Source organism: Melanerpes formicivorus, unplaced genomic scaffold, assembly GCF_026170545.1.
Source record: "Melanerpes formicivorus ecotype bairdi unplaced genomic scaffold, bMelFor1.0.p_v2 SCAF_6, whole genome shotgun sequence".
Taxonomy (NCBI): Eukaryota; Metazoa; Chordata; class Aves; order Piciformes; family Picidae; genus Melanerpes; species Melanerpes formicivorus.
This window is the reverse complement of record NW_027142358.1, coordinates 13,881,929-13,903,142: the sequence shown is the minus strand read 5'-3', so window position 1 is coordinate 13,903,142 and position 21,214 is coordinate 13,881,929. Positions and strand designations below refer to the sequence as shown.

Below are 21,214 nucleotides of genomic sequence, written 5' to 3'. Positions count from 1 at the left end.
TCCGAGGCCAAAGGACGACAGGGGGCGGTTGGCAGCTGGCTTGGCAGCGGGGCTGGGGGAAGGGGGGAGGGAGCGAGCCCGTTATTCGCCGCTCGGCGCAGGCAGCGTCCCGGCCGCCCGCGCCTCCGACGAGGGGCGGCCCCGCACGCCGCCGGGCCTCGCCGCCATCTTGGCCGCTGCCCCGGGAGCGGGCCGCACCGGGTCGGGGGAGGTACGTGGGGCGTAGGGGAGCCTGGACCTCACCGAGGGGCGAGGGGGTGTTGGTTTGCGTGTTCGGGGGAAGCGGCGATGGCCGCCGTGGGGCGAGCTTCGGCGGTTGCTGTGGAACCCCGGCCCGGCGGGAGCCTCCTGTGTGCAGCTGCTAGCAGCTCTGGGGTGGCTGAAGTCGGCCAGGGGCGGCATCCTTGCTATAGTGGGAGCGGGAGAATGCTCCGTTAGTCGGAGGCTGCCCGTTTTACCTCTGTGCATTTCGGGTTTTCGGTATCCATTTAAATACAACATAAGTCCCATATTTAATTACAACCCCTGCTTTTCCGGGCTCCGGTGCGGGTGTCTGTCACAGTTGTAGGTGTGCGGGGCCTCGACCTGAGGTGAAGTGAGGACGAGTCTGTCCTGCCTTCTAACCGGAGTCTCATCAGCATCCCCCAGTCCGCGGTGTATCCGCATAGACTACTCTCGAAAATTATACGCAGTGATGAGAAGGAGAGATTGTGCACAGGGAGGTCATGTAGTTTAGTTTTTAGGGAAGATAGCACGGGGCCTGCAGGAGGGATGATGGAGGAGCTGCTATTCAAGGCTATATACAAAACCTGCAGCAAAGATGCACCGCGGTGGGCATAGGGGGCTGTAAGAGGAATACCACCCAGATCGTTTGAGCCTTTCTTCAGCACCGCTGTTGTATGATGGTTGTCATCACGCTGTATTTGTTTAATTAGCGAGGGTCTCTGAATGCAGATTTGCATAGTATTGCGCAGGAAATTAGTCTGTTGTCATGCATCACTGTATTGCACATCACTTCTACCCTGTACAGCGGCTTAACGGGTTTGAGTGGAGGTTATTGCTTCTTTTGTTTCAGTGCTAATCATCCTTGAGCTAGCAATGCACTTGCCATCTTTTCAGTGTTATGAGCGATTTGTACCTATTAGGTATTGATCAAACTGGAAGAATAGTTTCACTGTTAATGTAGCTATTGTATAAACAGTCAGGCAAAAGATCATAGTCAAATAATAAAAATTCATGTGCATAGGAGGCAGACTGTGGTATGTGAAAGGAAAAGCTATGTTGCAAGAAAAGCACAAGCAAATTAAATTACTCATGCAAAAGGTAAAAATGGTGGAATCAGTGTTTTACAAAACAAAAAAAAACACAACACTTCCCAGCAGATTTGAATTGTACACAACTTCTCATTTATTTTAAAGACAATTGGAATAGTGTTTCAATGTCTGAGATTTAATCTGTGGTGTGTTGGGTGTTAACTCAGAAACACAAGCAAACCTGGTTTTGCAAAAAATAAAAATGGGGCCAGCAGATCCTTATCTGTCTGTCTGTACACACCTGAACATTCCTTGAAGATGGCAAATTAAACCTTAAGACCACTCCACACACTCTAGTGCTTAATTTTGCTGTCCTTCCCCAGAAATTAAATTTCCTGTTGTGCACCAGCCAAGTCCCAATTACTCTTTCAAACACTGCTCCTCTTACAAGTGGTTCTGCATAAGAACTGTCATAGGGAGTCATGAAAAAAGTTGAAATCCTTGAGGTAGAGAGGTCTGAACAGCAGGTGGCAAGTGGCAGCTGTACTTTGTGGATGCAGTAATGGGAAGAAACCTAATTAAACCTTTTTAAAATGTTATGTCCCTTTCTCTGATTTCCTTTTTATCCCACCCCCCCAACTCATAGCTTCCTATATAGCTTTCAAAGCTTAGTTATTATAGAAAATAAATATTTCTCATACTTCTGCAACATAATACATTGGAGGCTTCTTTGTAACAGGAACTTCTTAGATTATTTAAGACTTGCTATTCAGAATCCTGATTTTATTCATAGATGGAAGAATGAGAGTGTTGTCCTGCACTCATAGAAGACAAGGGAGGAAAAAGTGATTATATGCCTTCTTTCTGCTGTTGTATTCCAATTAGTGGCAGAGTGCACCCACATTAGTAAGAGCAGTCATTTACAGCAGGGTTCCAATGATACTTTCTAGCTTTGATCTAAGTGTTTCAGTAGTGCATGGCTCTTTGCCACTGTGCTTGTCCTTTCTGGAACCTCAAGTACCTCTTAAAATAGAGTCTGAAAAACAGCAGTATAAAGCTGGTAGGACTGTCACTCTAGCCCATCAGACTTACTAGAGCAGTGATTTGAGAGCACAGTGGAAAACACCTTCTCAAAGAACTACTGAGATGAGGCTTTTATAGCCTGTGATTGAATCCTGTTGTCCTGAGTTCTCCATGGCTTAACTGGAATATGAGCCTCATTACCAGTCTGTTCCTGAAGACCACATGACACTAAGTGAGTGACAAGATACCACCTTACCTGTGTCCATTTGGTCTTCTCTATTCGGTGCTGCTTCAGAGAGTGAATTTCTTAAGTGGTCTCTTAGAAATCCTTAAGTGTCCAATCTGGATGTAAGCTGTGTTAGAAATGTTCCTAATTAATGTAAAAGTTTAGTTTTAGCAGTGAGTTTTCAACTGGTTTAATGTAGGGTTTTTTTTCTAAGAATCTCTTGATTTTACAGCAAAGCTTTCTGCTATTTCAGGTCCCAAAGGGAACTACAGTTATTTAGGATCTAAAACTACCCTATGATTCAAGATCTAATATTGTTTTGTGGACAAGAGATAGAACTATCTTGCCAGCAATTAGAAGATTTATACTGGAACTAAACTGAGCAGAGGCACCATGCAAATATATTACTGGAAAGCTCATCAGTCAGTAGATTAAATGCTGCACAAATTCTGTGCAGGCTCAGATTGCTATTCGTAAAAGCATGAGAAAAGCTGGAAATTTTGTTATGGATACCAAACATTGACTTAAGATAACTTCCAAGTATTGTCAAAGGACTGTGTCCATTTGAAAACAATTCCAGAAAGTTACTAACTGTGTTTTAAATGAGAGTGAAGATAAATAAATGCATACTGAGCATCTGGGAAGCAGTGTTTAACAAGAATTATCTTGCTGATAAAATATGCATCGTAGTAGTTGTACAGACAACTAACAGAGGGACACCAGGCAGTTCTTAAGAAGGGTTGTAAAAAATGGATCTACTTCAATGGGCAGATGGCTAAGCCATGGGTATCTTCTAAGTAAAATGATTAATGACACATGAGCAGTAGCTGTAAGATGTGCTAACAATGATGGGAACTTTACAAGAGCTGTGGCATTGTAGCACATTCTCATTTTAGTAAGATCTGGGGCTTCCAGGTATATCAGTTTTAATCACAGCCTCTAACACTATGTTGGGTTTGTCCAGCCAGTTACACATATGTAAGGAGCTGCTGTATTGGCTGTCTTGAAGAAGGACTTGTCTTTATTAGGCTTGCTGTTTTAAGAGCTGGTGAGTGGTGTTGGGTAGTTGGGGAGCAAAGGTTGTCTAGTTTTAACACATCTGTGGTGCATTTTTGACAGATCTTGACTTTATAGGAAAAAGCTAAACTACCAACCTGCTGGTTGTTACAAAAAATATAGCTTTAAAATGGAAATAAAGCTGCCTAACTTAGCTTATTTCTCCAGATTACTTTAGGCATTTAATTACTTTCTGTTCACTTGTCACTAGAAGTTCCTTTCCATAAATACATAACACAGGCTCAGACAGTCCATTCCCACTAATCCTTCCACCCTTCAGAGTATCTGCATCAAATGTAGGAAACACGGAAGCTGTGGAATACTTTCCTAGTGTTGGTCCCATTTTGACCCAGTTTCAGTAATTATTACTAGCTTTAAAGTGCATTGCAGAGGTCAAATGTAGGGAACATGGAGGCTGTGGAATACTTTCCTAGTGTTGGTCCCATTTTGACCCAGTTTCAGTAATTATTACTAGCTCTAAAGTGCATTGCAGAGGTCAAATGTAGGAAACATGGAAGCTGTGGAGTACATTCCCAGTGGTGGTCCCATTCTGACCCAGTTTCAGTAATTATTACTAGCTCTAAAGCACATTTTAGAGGTCAGTGATAAATTCCTTACTTCCTGGTTTTCAGAGGTTTGACTGTAATTCAGCTCAGTGTTATGGAAAGCAGCTGGTAATAGTATTTCTGCATTATTTTAAAATATTTCATTGTAGCTAAGGACAAACATTATGTGCAATCAGTCTTTTCCCCATGCTCACAGCATCTCCCTCTTGCCAATGAGCTCCATTTCTTTTGTGAGCCTGCGTGACTTCAGTCCAGATGTTTCTGTGCCAAGAGACTGAAAAAATAGTAACATTGCAAAATCCAGATTTAATTTTAAAAAAAAGAAAAAAGATACAGACCTGGAAACAGCAAGGTGCCTCAGTTGAAGTGTTTAGTTCTATGAGGACTTAAAATTCTGGTAGGATGGAAATAACTCTAAAGAATCGTGGAGTTTCCTGTGTCAGAGCAAGGGTGGAAAAGAAGCAGCTGTAAAACCTCTGCTGGGCTGCTTGTTACTGCAGTGCCTGCAAGATGACACATCCAGCTGGCAGCCAGTCACTAGTGGTGTCCTCCAGGGATCAGTGTGGGGCCCCATCCTGCTCAATAACTTTATTGATGATCATCAGTAAATTTGCAGGTGACACCAAGTTTAGGGCAGATACTGATCTGTTAGAGGGTAGGAGGGCTCTGCAGAGGGATCCTGACAGGCTGGACGAATGGGCAGAATCCAGCGGCATTAGGGGTTTGGAGCACAGCCCTCTGAAGAAAGGCTGAAGGAGCTGGGGTTCCTTAGCCTGGAGAAGAGGAGGCTCAGAGGAGACCTTATTGCTGTCTACAACTACTTGAAAGGAGGTTGTAGCCAGATGGGGGTTGGTCTCTTCTCCCAGGCAGCCACCAACAGAACAAGAGGACACAGTCTCAAGCTGTGCTGGGGGGGTTTAGGCTGGATGTTAGGAAGAAATTCTTCACAGAGTGATTGCCATTGGAATGGGCTGCCCAGGGAGGTGGTAAAGTCACCATCACTGGAGGTGTTTAAGAAGAGACTGGATGAGATATTTGGTGCTGTGGTTTAGTTGATTAGATGGTGTTGGATGATAGGTTGGTCTCAATGATCTCGAAGGTCCGGTTCTATTCTGTTCTGTTCCGTTCCATTCCGTTCCATTCCATTCCATTCCATTCCATTCCATTCCATTCCATTCCATTCCATTCCATTCCATTCCATTCCATTCCATTCCGCCATCTACAACTACCTGAAAGGAGGCGGGTGAGGGTTGGTCTCTTCTCCCAGGCAACCTGTGACAGAATGAGAGGACAGTCTCAATCTGTGCCAGGGGAGGTTTAGGTTGGATGTTAGGAAGCAATTCTTCACAGAAAGAGTGATTGGCCATTAGAATGGCTGCCCAGGGAGGTGGGGGCGTCACCATCACTGCAGGTGTTTAAGAAGAGACTGGATGAGGCACTTAGTGCTATGGTTTAGTTGGTTAGATGGTGATAGGTTGGACTCGGTGGTCTTGAAGGTCTTTTCCAACCTGGTTAATTTTGTATTCTTTATTCATCATCATCATCAATGCCTTCTAGTCAGGTGTATGGAAGGCTGTCAGTTTACTAAAAATGAGCTTGAATGGCTTTTTCTGGAGTAAAGATGCAAACAATTAGGTATGTCTTCAGTGTGCTTCTTAGGTAGGCCTAAAGCATAGAAACTGGGGGATGTCCTTTTTGAAAGAAGCACACTGTCAGAATTTTACACAGAGTACTTTGCTGCTGCCATATCAAGGTGGTATATGTGTGCGTTGCCTCATAGGTATTCTCATAATTCTTAACCTTTGGTGGTACACTTTTGCTACTGTTTGTGTTGTTTTTTTAAAACTTTCAAACTCTGATTCAAGACCTTTGCCCTCAAAGTGCTACAGCTGTTAACGTGCTTTGCTGTTTGGCCACAAGTATTAACTTGACCTATTGGTGTGAGGAATCTTACTGTTACTAGATTGATTTCTTATGTTCAGCATTTTAAAATCTTTTTAGTCTTTGCAAATCTAATATTCTGCTGAGACAGAAGAAGGTAGGGTACTGGGAAATTAATTCAGGTGTCTCAAATTAAGTTTGCCCCTGAAAAATTGACTAGCAGGAAGGTCTTTGGTATTAAGAGCATTGTCAGTAATTTTTGTTAAATAATAGCTTACATAAGATGTTTTTGTAGTTACCAGTTGTAAGATACCCAACATGAAATCCATCTTTAATTGGCTGGTGCCAATTGTTTGATGGTGTGTGGGCTACATCAAATTACTTAGTCCTGTGTAAAACAGACTGATGTCCTCACTGTTGTATGAGCTTCTTCATTATAGTCAGTGTTGTGAAGCGTACCAGCTGAGCTGCTTGTTGACTGACAGGGCAGGGCTTGTACCCAGGCGTCTGCCTGCTCTATGCTTAAGCTGCAAGGAGAGAGCTTTGATATTCCAGAGCAGCACATTAGTGTAGTGCTAAAACTTGTAAAGGAGGTAAGGAGCATATGAGGGGTTTTGAAGGGAACTCTTCGTGCTAGCAGCAGAATAATTATTCGTCATGGGAAATCTTGCAATCTCTGTCCTCCTACCTAGAAGACAAGATAGGCAGGTAGGTGGGATTTTACTGCTCAGGTTCCATGGGTACAGTGTAAACCCATAATCAGCCACACATAGTCCCCTGTATCAGTTTGCTATTCCAATTCACTATGGGACCACACAAACGCTTGTATGAACACAGCCAGTACCTGAGCAGCCTGGGGCAGTTGAGTATGTGGGGCAGTGGTCCAATGCTCCTTTCTGGCTACCCGTGTCCTCTCTCAATTGCTTCTCAAGTCATGGTCTAATATCCTAATTGCAGCTTGTGGCAAAAGAAGAGGCCCTGCAAACACAGCCACTTCACACACCAGGAACTTGCTGTGGGTGGAGTAGAACAAAGTGCTGTATTTAGGTAGTGTTTATCTCGACCTGCTGCATGGCTGTGTTTGTTGAACATACATTGTGACAGGTACAGTAATTTCTGATCAATAGAATCTATGAGCATTAACTGCAGGAAACCTGCTAGGGCTTAAAAACATTGTCAGGCATTGCTGATATGCTTTGTCAGGGTATCATTCAAAGCTGCCTGCAGTCCTGAATAGTTTCTCCATGGTAGGCTGTAGATCAAGTCTTCTGAAAATGATCAAGTCTTCCTGGTGCTTCTTCTGCTGAAAACTCTCCTATGCCCCTTTGTGTGCATTTAGTAGGAATTAGTCTTCTATTTGTTAACAAACATGCTATTGTATCCATATTAAAATGTACAGAGAACTCTATTAAGCTTTATAGCTGATCACCTTCATATGTTTGGGCTTCCTTGGTGTGGAACAATACTGACATTCAGTGGTTGATTATACTTATCACCATTGTGTGACTATCCAGGAGATTTGGGAGGGTTTTAATGTTCAGCACTGGCTAAATTCAGAACATGTTTAGTTGAACTGGATTAAAGCAATTGTGTCCAGGCTCCTTTATAAATGCTGTGCTCACAGTATTAAAGTTGTATATTGTTTTTGTTGTGGTTTTTTTTTTTAACAGACTAATTTAGAGATTAATTCAGTCCTGGAGAGATACATAGAAACACGCAATAACACTTTTTTAGCTTTGCTTCCTTTCCTGCTCTGAAGCAAATTGGCAGTGAGAGTTTCCAAAAGAACTTCCTCCTATATATCATATCAACTTAGTTGAATTTTTCTATTCATGCTTTGACTTTAGGTCTTCTTGTGTCTACCACCAGTCAGTGTGCTCTTAGCAGGAGTTGTCTTAAGACCTGGCAAGACCCCAGTAAAGATGAGGACATTGCTGTCATGCATTTGAAGGAGCAGCTGGAGTTCAGAATTTGAAAAGCTGGATCTTGGCTCCCTTACAACATCTGCTGACTTAGGTGGAGGGAAATAGAATGCTAACTACCTTCTTTAGTAGTCCTTTTCACCTTCTCTAGTGAGCTTTGAAAGACTGTAGGGCCATTTTTCAGTGTTACAAGTGTGTTGGCAAGTCAGTCTAGTACTCTGCAAAGTTTAGATTCAGACACAGCAACAAGAGCTTGCTCTGGATGGAGTCAAGTGCTTATTCCAGTATTTTGGAGTGAGGCTTAATCATACAGTGTTTGGACTCCTTTAAATCTCTCTGGAGTGGTCCATTTACATCTAGATGCCTCTGTGCCATATTCATGTTTGTGTCAGACTTTAACAGTAGCAAAGGAGCAAATTTTGTCTGCATTTTTAGAATAAACCTTTATTTAGAATAAACCAAACCAGGTTGGAAGAGACCTTCAAGATCATCGCGTCCAACCCATCAACCAATCCAACCCACCCAAACAGCTAACCCATGGCACCAAGCACCCCATCAAGTCTCCTCCTGAACACCTCCAATGACAGCAACTCCACCACCTCCTTGGGCAGCCCATTCCAATGGGCAATCACTCTCTCTGTATAGAACTTCTTCCTAACATCCAACCTAAACCTCCCCTGGTGCAGCCTGAGACTGTGTCCTCTTGTTCTGTTGGTGGCTGCCTGGGAGAAGAGACCAACCTCTGCCTGTCTACAACCTCCCTTCAGGTAGTTGTAGAGAGTAATAAGGTCACCCCTGAGTCTCCTCTTCACCAGGCTAAGCAATCCCAGCTCCCTCAGTCTTTCCTCATAGGGCTTGTGTTCCAAACCTCTCACCAACTTTGTTGCCCTTCTCTGGACTCGTTCCAGCAAGTCAACATCCTTCCTAAACTGAGGGGGCCAGAACTGGACACAGTACTCAAGGTGCAGCCTAACCAGTGCAGCGTACAGGGGCAGAATGACCTCCCTGCTCCTTCTGGTCACACTGTTCCTGATGCAGGCCAGGATGCCATTGGCCCTCTTGGCTGCCTGGGCACACTGCAGGCTCATGTTCAGCCTACCATTGACCAAACATCCTAAGAGTAGTGAAAACTATGATGGATTTTCAGTAGGTGTGTTTGGCTTCTCTTGGACGTGCAGAGTTGATGGTGGTCTTAATGTTTCAGGTTGTAGATGCCCAGTAACTGCTAGGTCTCCTTCCAGACATGTTTTAATTCCTCCAAAGACTGAATAAACTTCAGAACATCTCCAATGTTACCATCTGCCTATTTCCACCAACTCCTCTGCATTAGCTATAGCACACTCCAGCAATGTAGTAAGTTATTTCAGGAATCTGATCTGACCAGAAACTCCTTTATCTGGGTCAATTTACTGCAGGACCAGTTTGCTAATATAGGTAACTGCAGAACCATAAATGTACTCAGCTCAGCACCTGGAAGGCAAAAAGGATGAATAGCCCTTCAACTTCAGAATGAATTTGTGGAGGATGTAAGTACCAGGGTAGCTTCACCTTGAAGAGCCAGTGCTTAGGTTACAATCTCTTTTGTTTTCTAGGCCTGAATTTAAACCTGAACCTTGTTTTTGTCAGAGAATAATTATGCTGTAGGTTAGCCAAAGCATTATATCTGTCTCACATAAAGGCTAAAGAGATAATTGAAGTCTGATAGTATTTGTTTCTTCTGTAGATGTGGAGAAAACAGTTTATTCACTTTGTTTGAATCGAGAGCTTATTTCACTTACTATCTCATTGAAAGTTGAGAAATAGTCTGGGAATGAGGTTTTTTTAAAGGCAGATAAGCTTGTTGTCCCATGAATAAAATGAACAATCAGTGGCTGAGGTATGTTATTTGTAAATCTTTAAAGATACAAGAAAAAAGTTTCATTCTTTATCTGCAATTCATACTCCCGCTTTTCATTGGTAAGCTAGTTTGTAAGTGTAAAACATTTTATGTAAACATACTTAATGTGTCAAGCACATTAGAGGCAATTTTATTCATTAAATCAGATTTAAACTCCTAGTTTTGTGTAGTTTTAAGGAATTCCAACCCTTTATCCAAGTACAGCTTGGCATGGATCATAAGAAAAAATAATAATCAGCCAGCAAAGCAAAGAAAAATCCACTTTTGTAGTTCAGTAGCTGAAGGTGACAAGGTGAAGAGCTGTATTGTTAAGATAGCACAATTCTCAGTTGTGTGTTAACTCTTACACAAACTCCTCTGCTTAGGAAACTTGATAGTGAAGTTAACCCTTGCATGTTGCCAAACGCTTTTAAGTGAGTGCCAACTCATGAGAGTCAAACTTGCCTTAAGAAATTATTTACAAATACCAAGTAGGGGTGAATGTGGAAATGAAGGGTGCTAGCTTCTTGCTTACATTGTGATATATGTTAGCGACTTAATCCAGGTTGAAATATTTTGTGGTGGAACACTCCTCTAAATAAAGAAAATGTAATTTAAAGCAAAGCAGTAACACAGATTTTTTTTTCTTAAGTTCACAGCGAATGTTGATAAAGAACACCGTTCTAAGAAAGGCAGTCTGGAAGAAGAAATAATGTGAATCCTCATATGCTTTTGTTTATTTTTAACTTTCCAACAGAAAATGATCCACAGCCTGTTTCTTATAAACTGTTCTGGTGATATATTCTTGGAGAAGCACTGGAAGAGCATTGTGAGCCAGTCTGTGTGTGATTATTTCTTTGAAGCTCAGGAGAAAGCAATCGATGTTGAGAATGTGCCTCCTGTCATCTCAACACCACATCACTACCTCATCAGCATCTATCGGGATAAAATCTTCTTTGTGTCTGTCATACAGACAGAAGTGCCGCCGCTCTTTGTCATTGAATTTCTGCACCGCGTGGCTGACACTTTCCAGGTCTGTCACCGTTACATAATTTTAAAACTGAAATAATTTCAAGGAAATTTTTGTATAAACTTCTATTAAAGAAAGGTAGTAAACCCTCCTGTCGGTGCCTTTTCCCCTTTGCAATATTTAAGTCAAGCACTGGAAAAGAAGGTATGTTTTGGTTATTGATTTAATTTACAGTTACCAGCATACATGCACTAAACTCCAAATCCCACTTTTTAAATGCTATCTTTTTTTTGCCCTCTAAGCTTTTGTGCTCTTACATAGATAAAAAGGAGCATGCAGTCATGAAGCAGTCTGTATGGAGGAAAGAGCTCCAAAGCACTGATCAGTGTTCAGCATATTTCACAGATACCATAAATAAAGGAACCTCTGTGAAGACTGAGCACTGCCAAAAGATAGCCTCTTTATTACTGGAGTTCTTTAACTGAAGATGTGTTACCATTCACAATGCAACATCTATACTATCTATACTGTTCACACTGTCTTAATCAGTTTATAAATGTAACCTTAATCATTTGATGCCATCAGACTACAGAGGCAGCTAGTTATCATAGGGACCAAAATTCCTGGACATGTTGAAGGGTTTCTGTAAGCAAAAATGAAAAATAAAGAAAACCCACTTTTGCAAAGCATTTCAACAGGGATAAACTCCCCTCTCCTCTGTAATCTCTGATTTGTTTAGGATTACTTCGGTGAATGCTCAGAGACTGCAATTAAGGACAATGTAGTTATTGTGTATGAACTTCTAGAAGAAATGTTAGACAATGGTTTTCCGCTGGCAACAGAATCTAACATACTGAAGGAACTGATTAAGCCTCCTACAATTTTGCGCTCCGTTGTCAACTCCATCACAGGTATGAAATGATTTTCAGCAGTGACTGGCTGCTTAAAAACAAAGCCATGCCATGCTTTGTAACTAAAAAGTGATAGCATAGTGGTGTACATCTGCAAATCAGGGTGACTGCCCTGACAGGTCTTGCAATTAAGAGATGAATAAAAGCAACATCCTCCTTATTTGCTGTTTATGCCTGGCCCCTTTGATCTTCCTCGTGACACTGCCTGGTCCAGTCACAGCTGCTGAAGTCTCTCAGGAATAGCAGTTCCCAGCACATACTGGAGACAGGTGTTCTGGGATTGGTACAGAGCTAGCCCCAAGTCCTGAATAACTAAAGGGCATTGGAGAAGGCTGCACATTTTATAGGAAATCATTATAGAAATGTATATAACAGGTATTTAAACTAGTTGCTGTCTGGGAACAGATAGCACGAAGGGAAGCAAAAAGCCTGACCTCAGCCCCCTCACCACCCCCACTGCCATCATTGTCCATCATGTTTGGAGCTGGTATCAGGCTGTTGTATAAGTGTTGTGTCTTGCACTGAGGGAGCCAAATGTCAGTCAGCTGAGCTAGTGGAATCTGCTTGTCTGGCAAGCAAGTGGAAGGGACATACACCGTTAAGTGTCACATGGTGTCAAAGCTATGGGAGATGTTTGCCTGTACATTGTGTTAGATAAGGGTAGTAGGTGAGCTGCAGGGCCACACAGTGGTAGTGCTGGAAGGAGCTCAGCTTTGAGGTAGCACATGTGGTTTAGCCTTTGCATATAAATCTCACCGGTTTTGGTTTCTGGTTTTCTGTTGGGTTTTTCTAAATGTGATTTTGGATGTCAGTAGAATCCATCTACAGAAAAATATAAAACCATCTGTGACATTAATGGACTGGGTGCTCCACTGTATGGGGAATTAAGACTCCTGAAGCCAAGGGTTACAACATCAAATCCTCTTGTTTTATCTAAAGCCTTATTAGAATTCCCTAGGAGCCTAAAGCACTGCCCAGGGCAGCCTACATCTTGTCACTGTCAACAGCCCAGTCCTGGGCAGATGGTAATTAGTAGTGTGAGAGCCCTTCTGCCTACCTGGTCTACCAGCTCAGGCTGAATAGTGCTGCTGCACTCTGCAAGGCTGCTGAGGGGCACAAGACATGGAAATGACAAGTGCTGTCCATCAGAGATGCAGTGAAAGTGAGGAAATGGTTGCAACTCCTCCCCAATGTGTTACAGTACCAGGACAGGCTTCAGTGATGCTTTTTTCTATGTGAGTTACTTTATTAGCTCAAAAGAAGGAAGGAAAACTTCCATTTTCTGCTAGGTGAGGGCCTACCCAGCAGATTGGATAGAAACAACAACTGCTGGTGCGTGGCCTCTCAGTGAAGCTGTTTCATGTGGCAGGACACACTTATCACATTCATCATGCAAAAGATCCCAGGTGTGAACTGTAGCCCTGTCCTGAGACTAGAAGAGGGAGTTGTTTTCATTGTACTGCTATTCCAAGGTTGTGCATCACCTTGCATCACCTAAGTCCCAGAAGTGATAAGATGATTGTTTTTTTTCTTAAAGGATTCATCGGTTTACTTTATAACTGGGTAGCTCAGGAAGCCCTTCTCTCACATGGAGTGGTGTTAAGGACCAGAAGCTGAGTGTGACAGCAAGGCAAGCAAGGGCAGTGGTATCAATTTTGAGGCTCCCAGAAACTGAGCCAACAGGTCAGTGTCAGGTTTGGGGTCAGATGACAGTCATCTACATCTCAATGATTGCCAGGGAAGTCCATCATGATGACACAGGTCGAGCCAGAAAGTCAAGTCTATGGGCTAGAGTCTGGATAGTTTGGCATATGGTCAGGTGTAGACATTGCTGTCACGTTGCTGCAAGCAGCCATGTTCAGATGGGTACCAAGGGGAAGTGCTTCAGCCTGACAACTGCTTCCAAGCAAAGGAGGTAGGAGCCCTCCCTAAGCCTTCTCCCAGGCCTTTCTTCATAGCAATTCCTGTCAGTAAATCAGTCCTGAAGGCAAACAGCTAAAACGCAGGAGAAGTGTTAGGTGTGCTTCAGGCCTTCACAAGGAGCTGTAACATTTTAAATTGTTGAATTCTTTGCAGGACCCAGCCCCACATCTCAGCCATCTTGATCAGCTATTAGTTTAGTAATTTTTTAAAGGATGGTCTTAGAACCTCCTCCCACTCCAAGCCCCTGCTGACCTGATCCTTGAGTTTTGCTGTGCAAAATGGAGTCCAAAAACCATTGAGTCCATACACATGCTTAAAGTTCATTCAAGACACTTAATGGCTGAAATTTTAGTGGTCCAGGTTCCAGTCTGCAGTTTTGGGGGTCAAATCTTGCTTTGATGCTTAATTTTGGCAGTTGAAACATTTACCTTGCAATTAGTTACTGATTGATTTCCTGTTCATTTTTAAGGCAGTAGTAATGTAGGTGACACACTTCCCACCGGACAGTTGTCCAACATCCCTTGGCGCAGAGCAGGAGTAAAATACACAAACAATGAAGCCTATTTTGATGTCATCGAAGAAATTGATGCAATTATAGACAAATCAGGTAAATGCCTTGCAAACTCATTTTTTATTTGTTGAGTGTGTTTACATTTAGCTGCTGATGTTTAGAGAGAATGCAGCCCATTTGCACGCTTTATATACATGAATTTGTATCTTAAATAGCAATACTATTTAAAATAATGTGCCCAAATATGTTTCTTCAGTTTGTCTTAAAATAGCAGTATGCTCTAAGCTCTTTCGAGAACATCCACAAGACACATTCTCTACTTAGATGTTCCCTGTATATTGATTATCTCTTCAGAGATGTAAATGGAAAGAGTATTGGAAGTTTTAAATGTGATGAGAAAATTGCCTTCCACTGTTCCCATCAGCAATTTACTGTAGTCCTTGTAGGCCTTCAAATGGACAAGCTTTCATTAGCTTTCTTATGACAGCAGGACAAAACTTGATGCAGAACAGCTGGACAGTATTGTTTTCCCTATATATAAACTGGAGCTAGCTATAATGAAGCACAATGATACTCTTTTATGTGAACAAAACATGATCTCTTCAAACCCAAAAATCTTTAATCTGATATTTACCTCTAAAGATGGACTGATAACTTGCGTAAATGTTACATAAGAAGCAGAAAAAAGTGATCCAAAACTGCTGCGCTATGGACAGGCTGTTGCCTGTTAGCTTTCATCTAAAACAAGATCTCTTCTTGTCAGGCAAAGTGCTGACCCACAGTTTCCCCTTCTTCACTAGATCAGCAATAGTTTCTACATGTCTGTTAAAATAAACTTTGCTTGTAGGGCTTACTAGTCCATTGGTCTGCTCATTCCTTTCTGTCCCTATAGGACATTGAAGGAAATGTGCCTTTCCTGGATAAGATGGCTTGTTTTCTTGCTTTGGGTTTTTTTTTTGAGGTGTTTCAGGGTTGGGTTTGTTTGGGTGGGGTTTTTTTTGCTATAAATCTACTTAATATCAAGATGAGTATGTAATCACACTGTTAAACAAGCCATGCTTGTGAAAGCCAAGGTTATCTGGAACATTACAGCACAAACTTACTGTGTTTTGATGTGTGTCAGCTTCTCTACACCACTTGTTAGTTTTCTGGAGACAGGCTACAGATATTAAATAAAGGAAAATTCAGAGCTTGCATAGTCAGAACTTATTTGCTCACTGCTGGAAACCAATTCAAGCACATCCAGTACTAGTCCTGTGTAACAGCTGGCACAAGTATCAGTAGCTGATCTGGGACAAGCTGTTTGCTCTGGCTCATGTGTTTTAACAAGCTGCCCAGGCCACAGGTAACTGAAATTACCTTTCCTGTCTGTGCTTGGCATGTTCTTGAGTGTTGTGCAAATGTCATCTCTGTCCTCTAGCTGCACTTCACAATATTTGTTAGGTCCTTTATAATAACGTTAAGTCAAGCGTCTTCTTTTTTTCCCCCCTCCAGGTTCCACAGTCTTTGCAGAAATCCAAGGTGTTATTGATTCATGTATTAAGCTCTCTGGAATGCCAGATCTTTCTCTTTCTTTCATGGTAAATTTAATATATATATATTTTGGAACTTTAATTGCTGAGGATTTATTTTTCTTAATAATCAGAGTTAAAACAATTTTAAGCATGCAGTCTATGTTCCACATGCATATTGTACAAGTTGCTGCATCGGGCAGTAGTTGGAATGGCTTTTGCCTGTACATAAAAACACACTCACAGGAACTGCTGTACCAGGTCAGACTAGAAATCCATCTAGCTCAGTAACATATCTTAGAATCTTAAGAAATATGCACTGTGTAGATAAGTAGCTGGTAGCTAGTTCAGACTGCTGATACTTGATGAGACTTACCATTTCGCCACTGCTTACAGAACCCACGGCTTCTGGATGACGTCAGCTTCCATCCATGTATTCGGTTCAAACGCTGGGAGTCTGAGAGAGTCCTTTCATTTATTCCTCCTGATGGCAATTTCAGATTGATCTCCTACCGTGTCAGTTCACAGAAGTATGTTTCCATTTAGACACACTAGTTCTTCAGATATGCCATCTACCTACTTTACATCTGAGTAACTGTAGATATCTCCTGGTTAGTGGGGGGGGAGGGATTTGCATTGTTGCTAAAACACACATTCTCAGGTTTTGTCTTAGCTGTTGCTTTGTCTCCACTAAAACAAGAAAACTTTTTTTTTTTCCCAGTGATCTGCTGATACTCAGCGATCATTTTTCAAGGAGATAAACCACACATAGCTAATATTGGGCTATTCATTCCTGGTAATCATTGTTGCTGCTAGATGCTTTGTGGCCAAGTCTGTATACATGAAAGATTCTGACCTTAATATGAAGAGGAAAGCAAAAAGTCTGAAGGTATTTGCAAGCTAAGTCTGATTTGACTGGTGGCTGTTCTGAGCATTGGCTCAGTGAGACAGACAAAAAAAGAGGGAAAAAGATTAGCACAAGTGATTTGGGGGGAAAAATCCTGTGATTCTCTGCTAGTAAAATCACTTCAACAATGATGTTAGCGAGCTGAGTATCACTTTTCAGTTGTGAAACAGCCTAGCTGTAACTTGACTACTTGCCAGAGAAACAAGAGCTATTCATGAGCAAGAGCTATTTTTCCCCCTTTTTTTTTCTTTTCCCCAGAGAATTAGCCAGGATGCTCTCAGCTGTTGTCTTCTCTTTTCAGCTTGGTTGCAATTCCTGTCTATGTGAAACACATGATCAGTTTTAAGGAAAGTAGTTCTTCAGGAAGATTTGATGTTACCATTGGACCAAAACAGAATATGGGGAAAACGGTGGAAGGAGTTGTCATGACAGTTCACATGCCAAAGGCTGTACTTAATATGAACCTCAGTGCTACACAAGGCAGCTATACATTTGACCCAGTTACTAAAGTAAGTCTTAATTTTTTTATTTACCTAAATGTCTAAGACAACATTAGAAGTCATACATACTTGCAGAACACTGGAGAAGTGTCCCACGCTTAGAAAACTTTCCCTTCGGTGTACGTGTGTAAATTTAAATAGTCACTTTCTTTAAAAGTCACTTTTCTAACTTCAGTACTCACCAGCTGTGATTTCTGGTGTTAGCAGTCTCCTTTCTCTTCTTTCCTGCTCTTCCACTCTCCTAAGCATTTTTCTTTAGTGAATGCAGCAGTGTTTTGCTGGTGGTTTCAGATGTGGTATGACTTAGAGTCTGTGTTCTCTAAAAGATACCTACCTAGAGCAAATGCAGTAGACTTGAAAAATAGGTACTCAGAAAAATAGGGGACAGAAGATGAAAAAAAAATCTCTTCCAAAATATGTCTGAAGACACGCAGGGAGGAAAACAAAGGGTCTGAAAAACTGTATTGGGAATCCTGCTTTCTTGCCTCTGAGTCAGGGATTGACGCCTCAAGTTCCTAAAGCTCCTGAGCTTTTTAGTACACAGGAAGCATTTTGCTGAAATGCAGACTGAACCAAATCATTCTGCTGGATCTTAACTCCCTGCACTGAACTTTCTGCTGCCCTTGGAATATCTCAGTCAGTAACTGATTTGAATTGCAAGTGAAAGCTTTCCAAGCAACATTTTGTTTCTTTTGAACAGGCTCATAGATCATAAAATGGTTTAGGTTGGAAGGGATCTTGAGGATATTTCTAAACACCCTGCCATGGACAGGGACACCTTTCACTAGACCAGTTTGCTCAAGGCCTCATCCAACCTGGCCCTGAACACCTTCAGGGAGGGGGCATCCATGACCTCCCTGGGCTACCTGTTCCAGTGTCTCAAAAGACCTGATCTTGTAAAAACAAAACCACCAATGAAACCACTCCGCAGAATTAAATTATACTGTGTTTTTATCAAGAGTTAGATATCTAAGTAGATCATAACTCAAAAGTTTGTAAAAGTGAGGAGAACAGTTTTCAATAAGAAAAAAACCCTCTTGTGAGAGAGTAAAAGGCCAGCTTGGTTCCATGGATTTTCTCTCCAAGTGTGAAAATCAGTGGGAAAGAAACGGCCCTTAGAAAAGTTACTATAGCTTAAACATCTCCTTTTACCAATGTCTTGCTACTGACTTTCTCATTCTGTTTACATTCCTGTGACCTTTGTGCTGGTTACTCTACTTGCTTCATGGATCTAGCTGACCCAGTCTGACAACTGGAACAATGACTATTACTGAGGGAACAAGATCTGTTAAGTGCACAGACCAACTGAAGAGTGCTGACAGGGCAAAAGAAAGGCTGAGAAAGAAAAGACACCGTAACTGCAGGAACCTGAAATGTGCCTCCTTCCAGCCAGTGGGATAATTCTCAGGGCTATCAGGCTGCTTTCTGTACCCATGCTAGAAACAGAAAGTTAGACATGAACTTGACCTTGTAGTAGGTGGTTTCCTAGAAAGCTACTGCTACTATTCTCTCTTTCCTGACAAGGTATTGACATGGGACGTTGGCAAAATTACCCCTCAAAAGCTACCAAACCTGAAGGGTATAGTGAACCTGCAGTCTGGGGCCCCCAAGCCAGAGGAGAATCCAAGTTTAAACATCCAGTTTAAGATACAACAGCTTGCAATTTCAGGTGAGTGGATGGGTGTTACATGACATTGTTATTGAATGAATGAATACCAGTAGGACATGCAGTGGGAAACTGTTGATCTTTTAATTGACGATATTGATCTGATGTCTGCTTGGTCCAAAACAGTGAAGTCTGGTTTACCCAAATCTGGCAGTCACTGGAAGACTCCCTTGCTGGGCAGTGTGAATTCCTAATTGGTTTGCTCAAAACTCTGAGATTTTTCTTTGTTAACATGTGAATTAAGCCTGCAAATTTATCCTTCCAGTGAAGAGTGATGATTTAGCATGCTGCTTTTGACTTGCTTTAGCCTTATACCACTAAAGTCCTTTACAGTTTTTAGAAACTCTGTTAAAGAACGTCCTTCTAATTAATCTCCCCTTCTGGAACTGGTTAGTTTTTTATCTTCAAAACAATAGGCAAGAAAAGTCAGAGCAAAGTCTGTAGAGTAAGTGCAAGACTAAGTTTATAGCAAACAAGGCCTCCATCTGCAGACTTAAATCACATGAGTTGTCCATGTGTAAATTGCTTCTGCAAACAAGGTTTGCGGGGGTAAGACCCAACAGATCAAAGACTTATATTTGGAAAGAAGGAGGATGAGTGAAGGCAGTAAATGAGAATTGGTGGTAGTATATGTAGTACCTTTCTAGATAGGTATGAGGCTGTGGTCCTTTTGCTTCCTAAACTGCTGAGTAAATAAGTTAGTCCTTGTGTAAAAGCAGAACTTTCCAGTTTCCTCCTAAACTTGCAATCCACTAGTGTAAATCTAGCAAAACACAGTGGACCAAATAGCTGGATGCCAGAAATAATGAACCTGTCAGAAAATGGGAGACAACCTTAACCTTAGGTTATTGATGGCTACTAGCACTTCTGAATTTGTAGCAGAGGGATTGATGATCTTTGGAATACTGTTTTAGAGTGAAAATAATGTAAATCTTGCCCTTTGCTTCATCTACATCATTGGAAATGAGAGCCAGGGAAGATGGATTTGTTCAGTAGCTCATCCCTTGGTACGAGGATGTTGTCCAGTATAAATGAAACAAATTGTTGCTCTACTAGGGCAGCTAAGATTAGGTGGTAAGAATATTTCCTTCTGCTATTTAAACCTAGATGAAATTGTGAAAGGAAGGAAAATTAGCTTGCTACCCAATCTCTACATGCTTCAAGAAAGTAGGACTTCTGAGCAGACTGATGTGATTGCTGCCTTTAACTTTGTATTTTTGTCCTTTTCAGGACTGAAAGTGAACCGCCTAGACATGTATGGAGAGAAATACAAGCCTTTTAAAGGTGTCAAATATATAACAAAAGCAGGAAAATTCCAAGTCAGGACATGATAAGATGCTCTACACCAAGAGGAGATTCCCCTTAAAAAAAACTTTGACTGCTTAGTGACTTCTGTTGCTATCGGTTAGGTGCCAATTAATTGACTCTGATTAGTTTGGGATCAAAGCATTTGTGCACAGCAGCTTTTAAAATGAAAGCATAGTTTGGTTTTTTCTTAAGATGGCTTTAAAATAAGGTACTTTTTTTCTAATACACCTTCACTCTTTTTTTACTGGATTGTTGTGCTGGTTTGATATAGGTGATCCACAAAATCACACTGTCACAAACACTACACTGCCAGTCAGATACCAAAGCCCAGAGGCCAAGCACATTATGAAGGTCAGAGAGGCCACTGGAAAAGTCTTGTTGTGGCACATTTTGCTGCTGCAGCTGCCTGCAAAGAAAGCTCAGCTATCCTCACAGCCCACAGCAAGCTGGCATTCCACAAAGCACCATGTAATCTCCCTTCAGAAATAGAGAGCAACGGTGAGAGGGGCAGGGGTCCCATAGGGGCCTAGGATATAGCAAGCACTGCTCCTGAGAAAGAGCTTCTGGTGAAGAAAAAAAGGTTCCTTGTTTACAAGAAATCGCCTTTCTTAAGAAGCATTTGCCTTAATCAGCTTTCATTTGTGCCATCTGCAGATGAGCTGATAAAAACCAGCTTGCATTTGGTCTGGGAGGTGATTGTTGCTTCAGTAATCCACTTTCTTCCATTCAATCCAATCATTGCCATCTCTTTTTTTTAAGAATACAGTTGCAGAGAGTAAGATTTTTTATGTGAAGCCTTTGCTTTGAATTAGATGTTCCACTTGTTCAAAGTGGATGCCACTGAATTTGTGTCATGTGTACATGGGAGTGAAGCTTTTTAGATAGCACAATACAAGTGTCAAGTGTATTTAATAGTTGTGTGCTTTAATGTTAATGAAATAAAGGGAACTCTACTGCAAATACATCTTTTGTGAAATGTTCATGCTACTGTAAATCATTCATGATGCTCTTAGGCAGGAAACATCTGATATCATTTAACTGTGTGACTATTTGCTGCATCTTTAGTGAACTTGAGCACTGTGCAGCCATACAAAGTTAGAAGGAGCATTTAGGAACAGAGCAGATAATCTCCCTTTCCTGTTTCTTTTTACTTTTTAGTGGAGAACAATTAGTGTTTAGGTTATAGCTTTTCAAAAACAGTGAT

The 21,214-nt window shown here is 41.7% G+C and overlaps 1 protein-coding gene across 1 annotated transcript; it reads left to right on the top strand.

The window, feature by feature from the left end:
- Positions 1-107: 107 nt before the first annotated feature.
- On the top strand, positions 108-20,972 carry AP3M1 (adaptor related protein complex 3 subunit mu 1). Its single transcript, XM_068139858.1, has 9 exons — positions 108-211; positions 10,561-10,836; positions 11,513-11,684; positions 14,077-14,214; positions 15,613-15,698; positions 16,026-16,159; positions 16,838-17,045; positions 18,561-18,705; positions 19,933-20,972. Exons 2-9 carry the CDS (start codon positions 10,564-10,566, stop codon positions 20,031-20,033), a joined length of 1,257 nt encoding a protein of 418 aa, XP_067995959.1. The 5' UTR covers positions 108-211; positions 10,561-10,563; the 3' UTR covers positions 20,034-20,972.
- The last annotated feature ends 242 nt before the right edge of the window (positions 20,973-21,214 follow it).

Bases quoted from the DNA above. Each gene is read 5' to 3' on its own strand.
- AP3M1 (XM_068139858.1), top strand. From the start codon at position 10,564: ATGATCCACAGCCTGTTTCTTATAAACTGTTCTGGTGATATATTCTTG. The intron at 14,215-15,612 runs GTAAATGCCTTG...TCCCCCCTCCAG, and splicing joins TGCAATTATAGACAAATCAG to GTTCCACAGTCTTTGCAGAA. The intron at 16,160-16,837 runs GTATGTTTCCAT...TTCTCTTTTCAG, and splicing joins TACCGTGTCAGTTCACAGAA to CTTGGTTGCAATTCCTGTCT.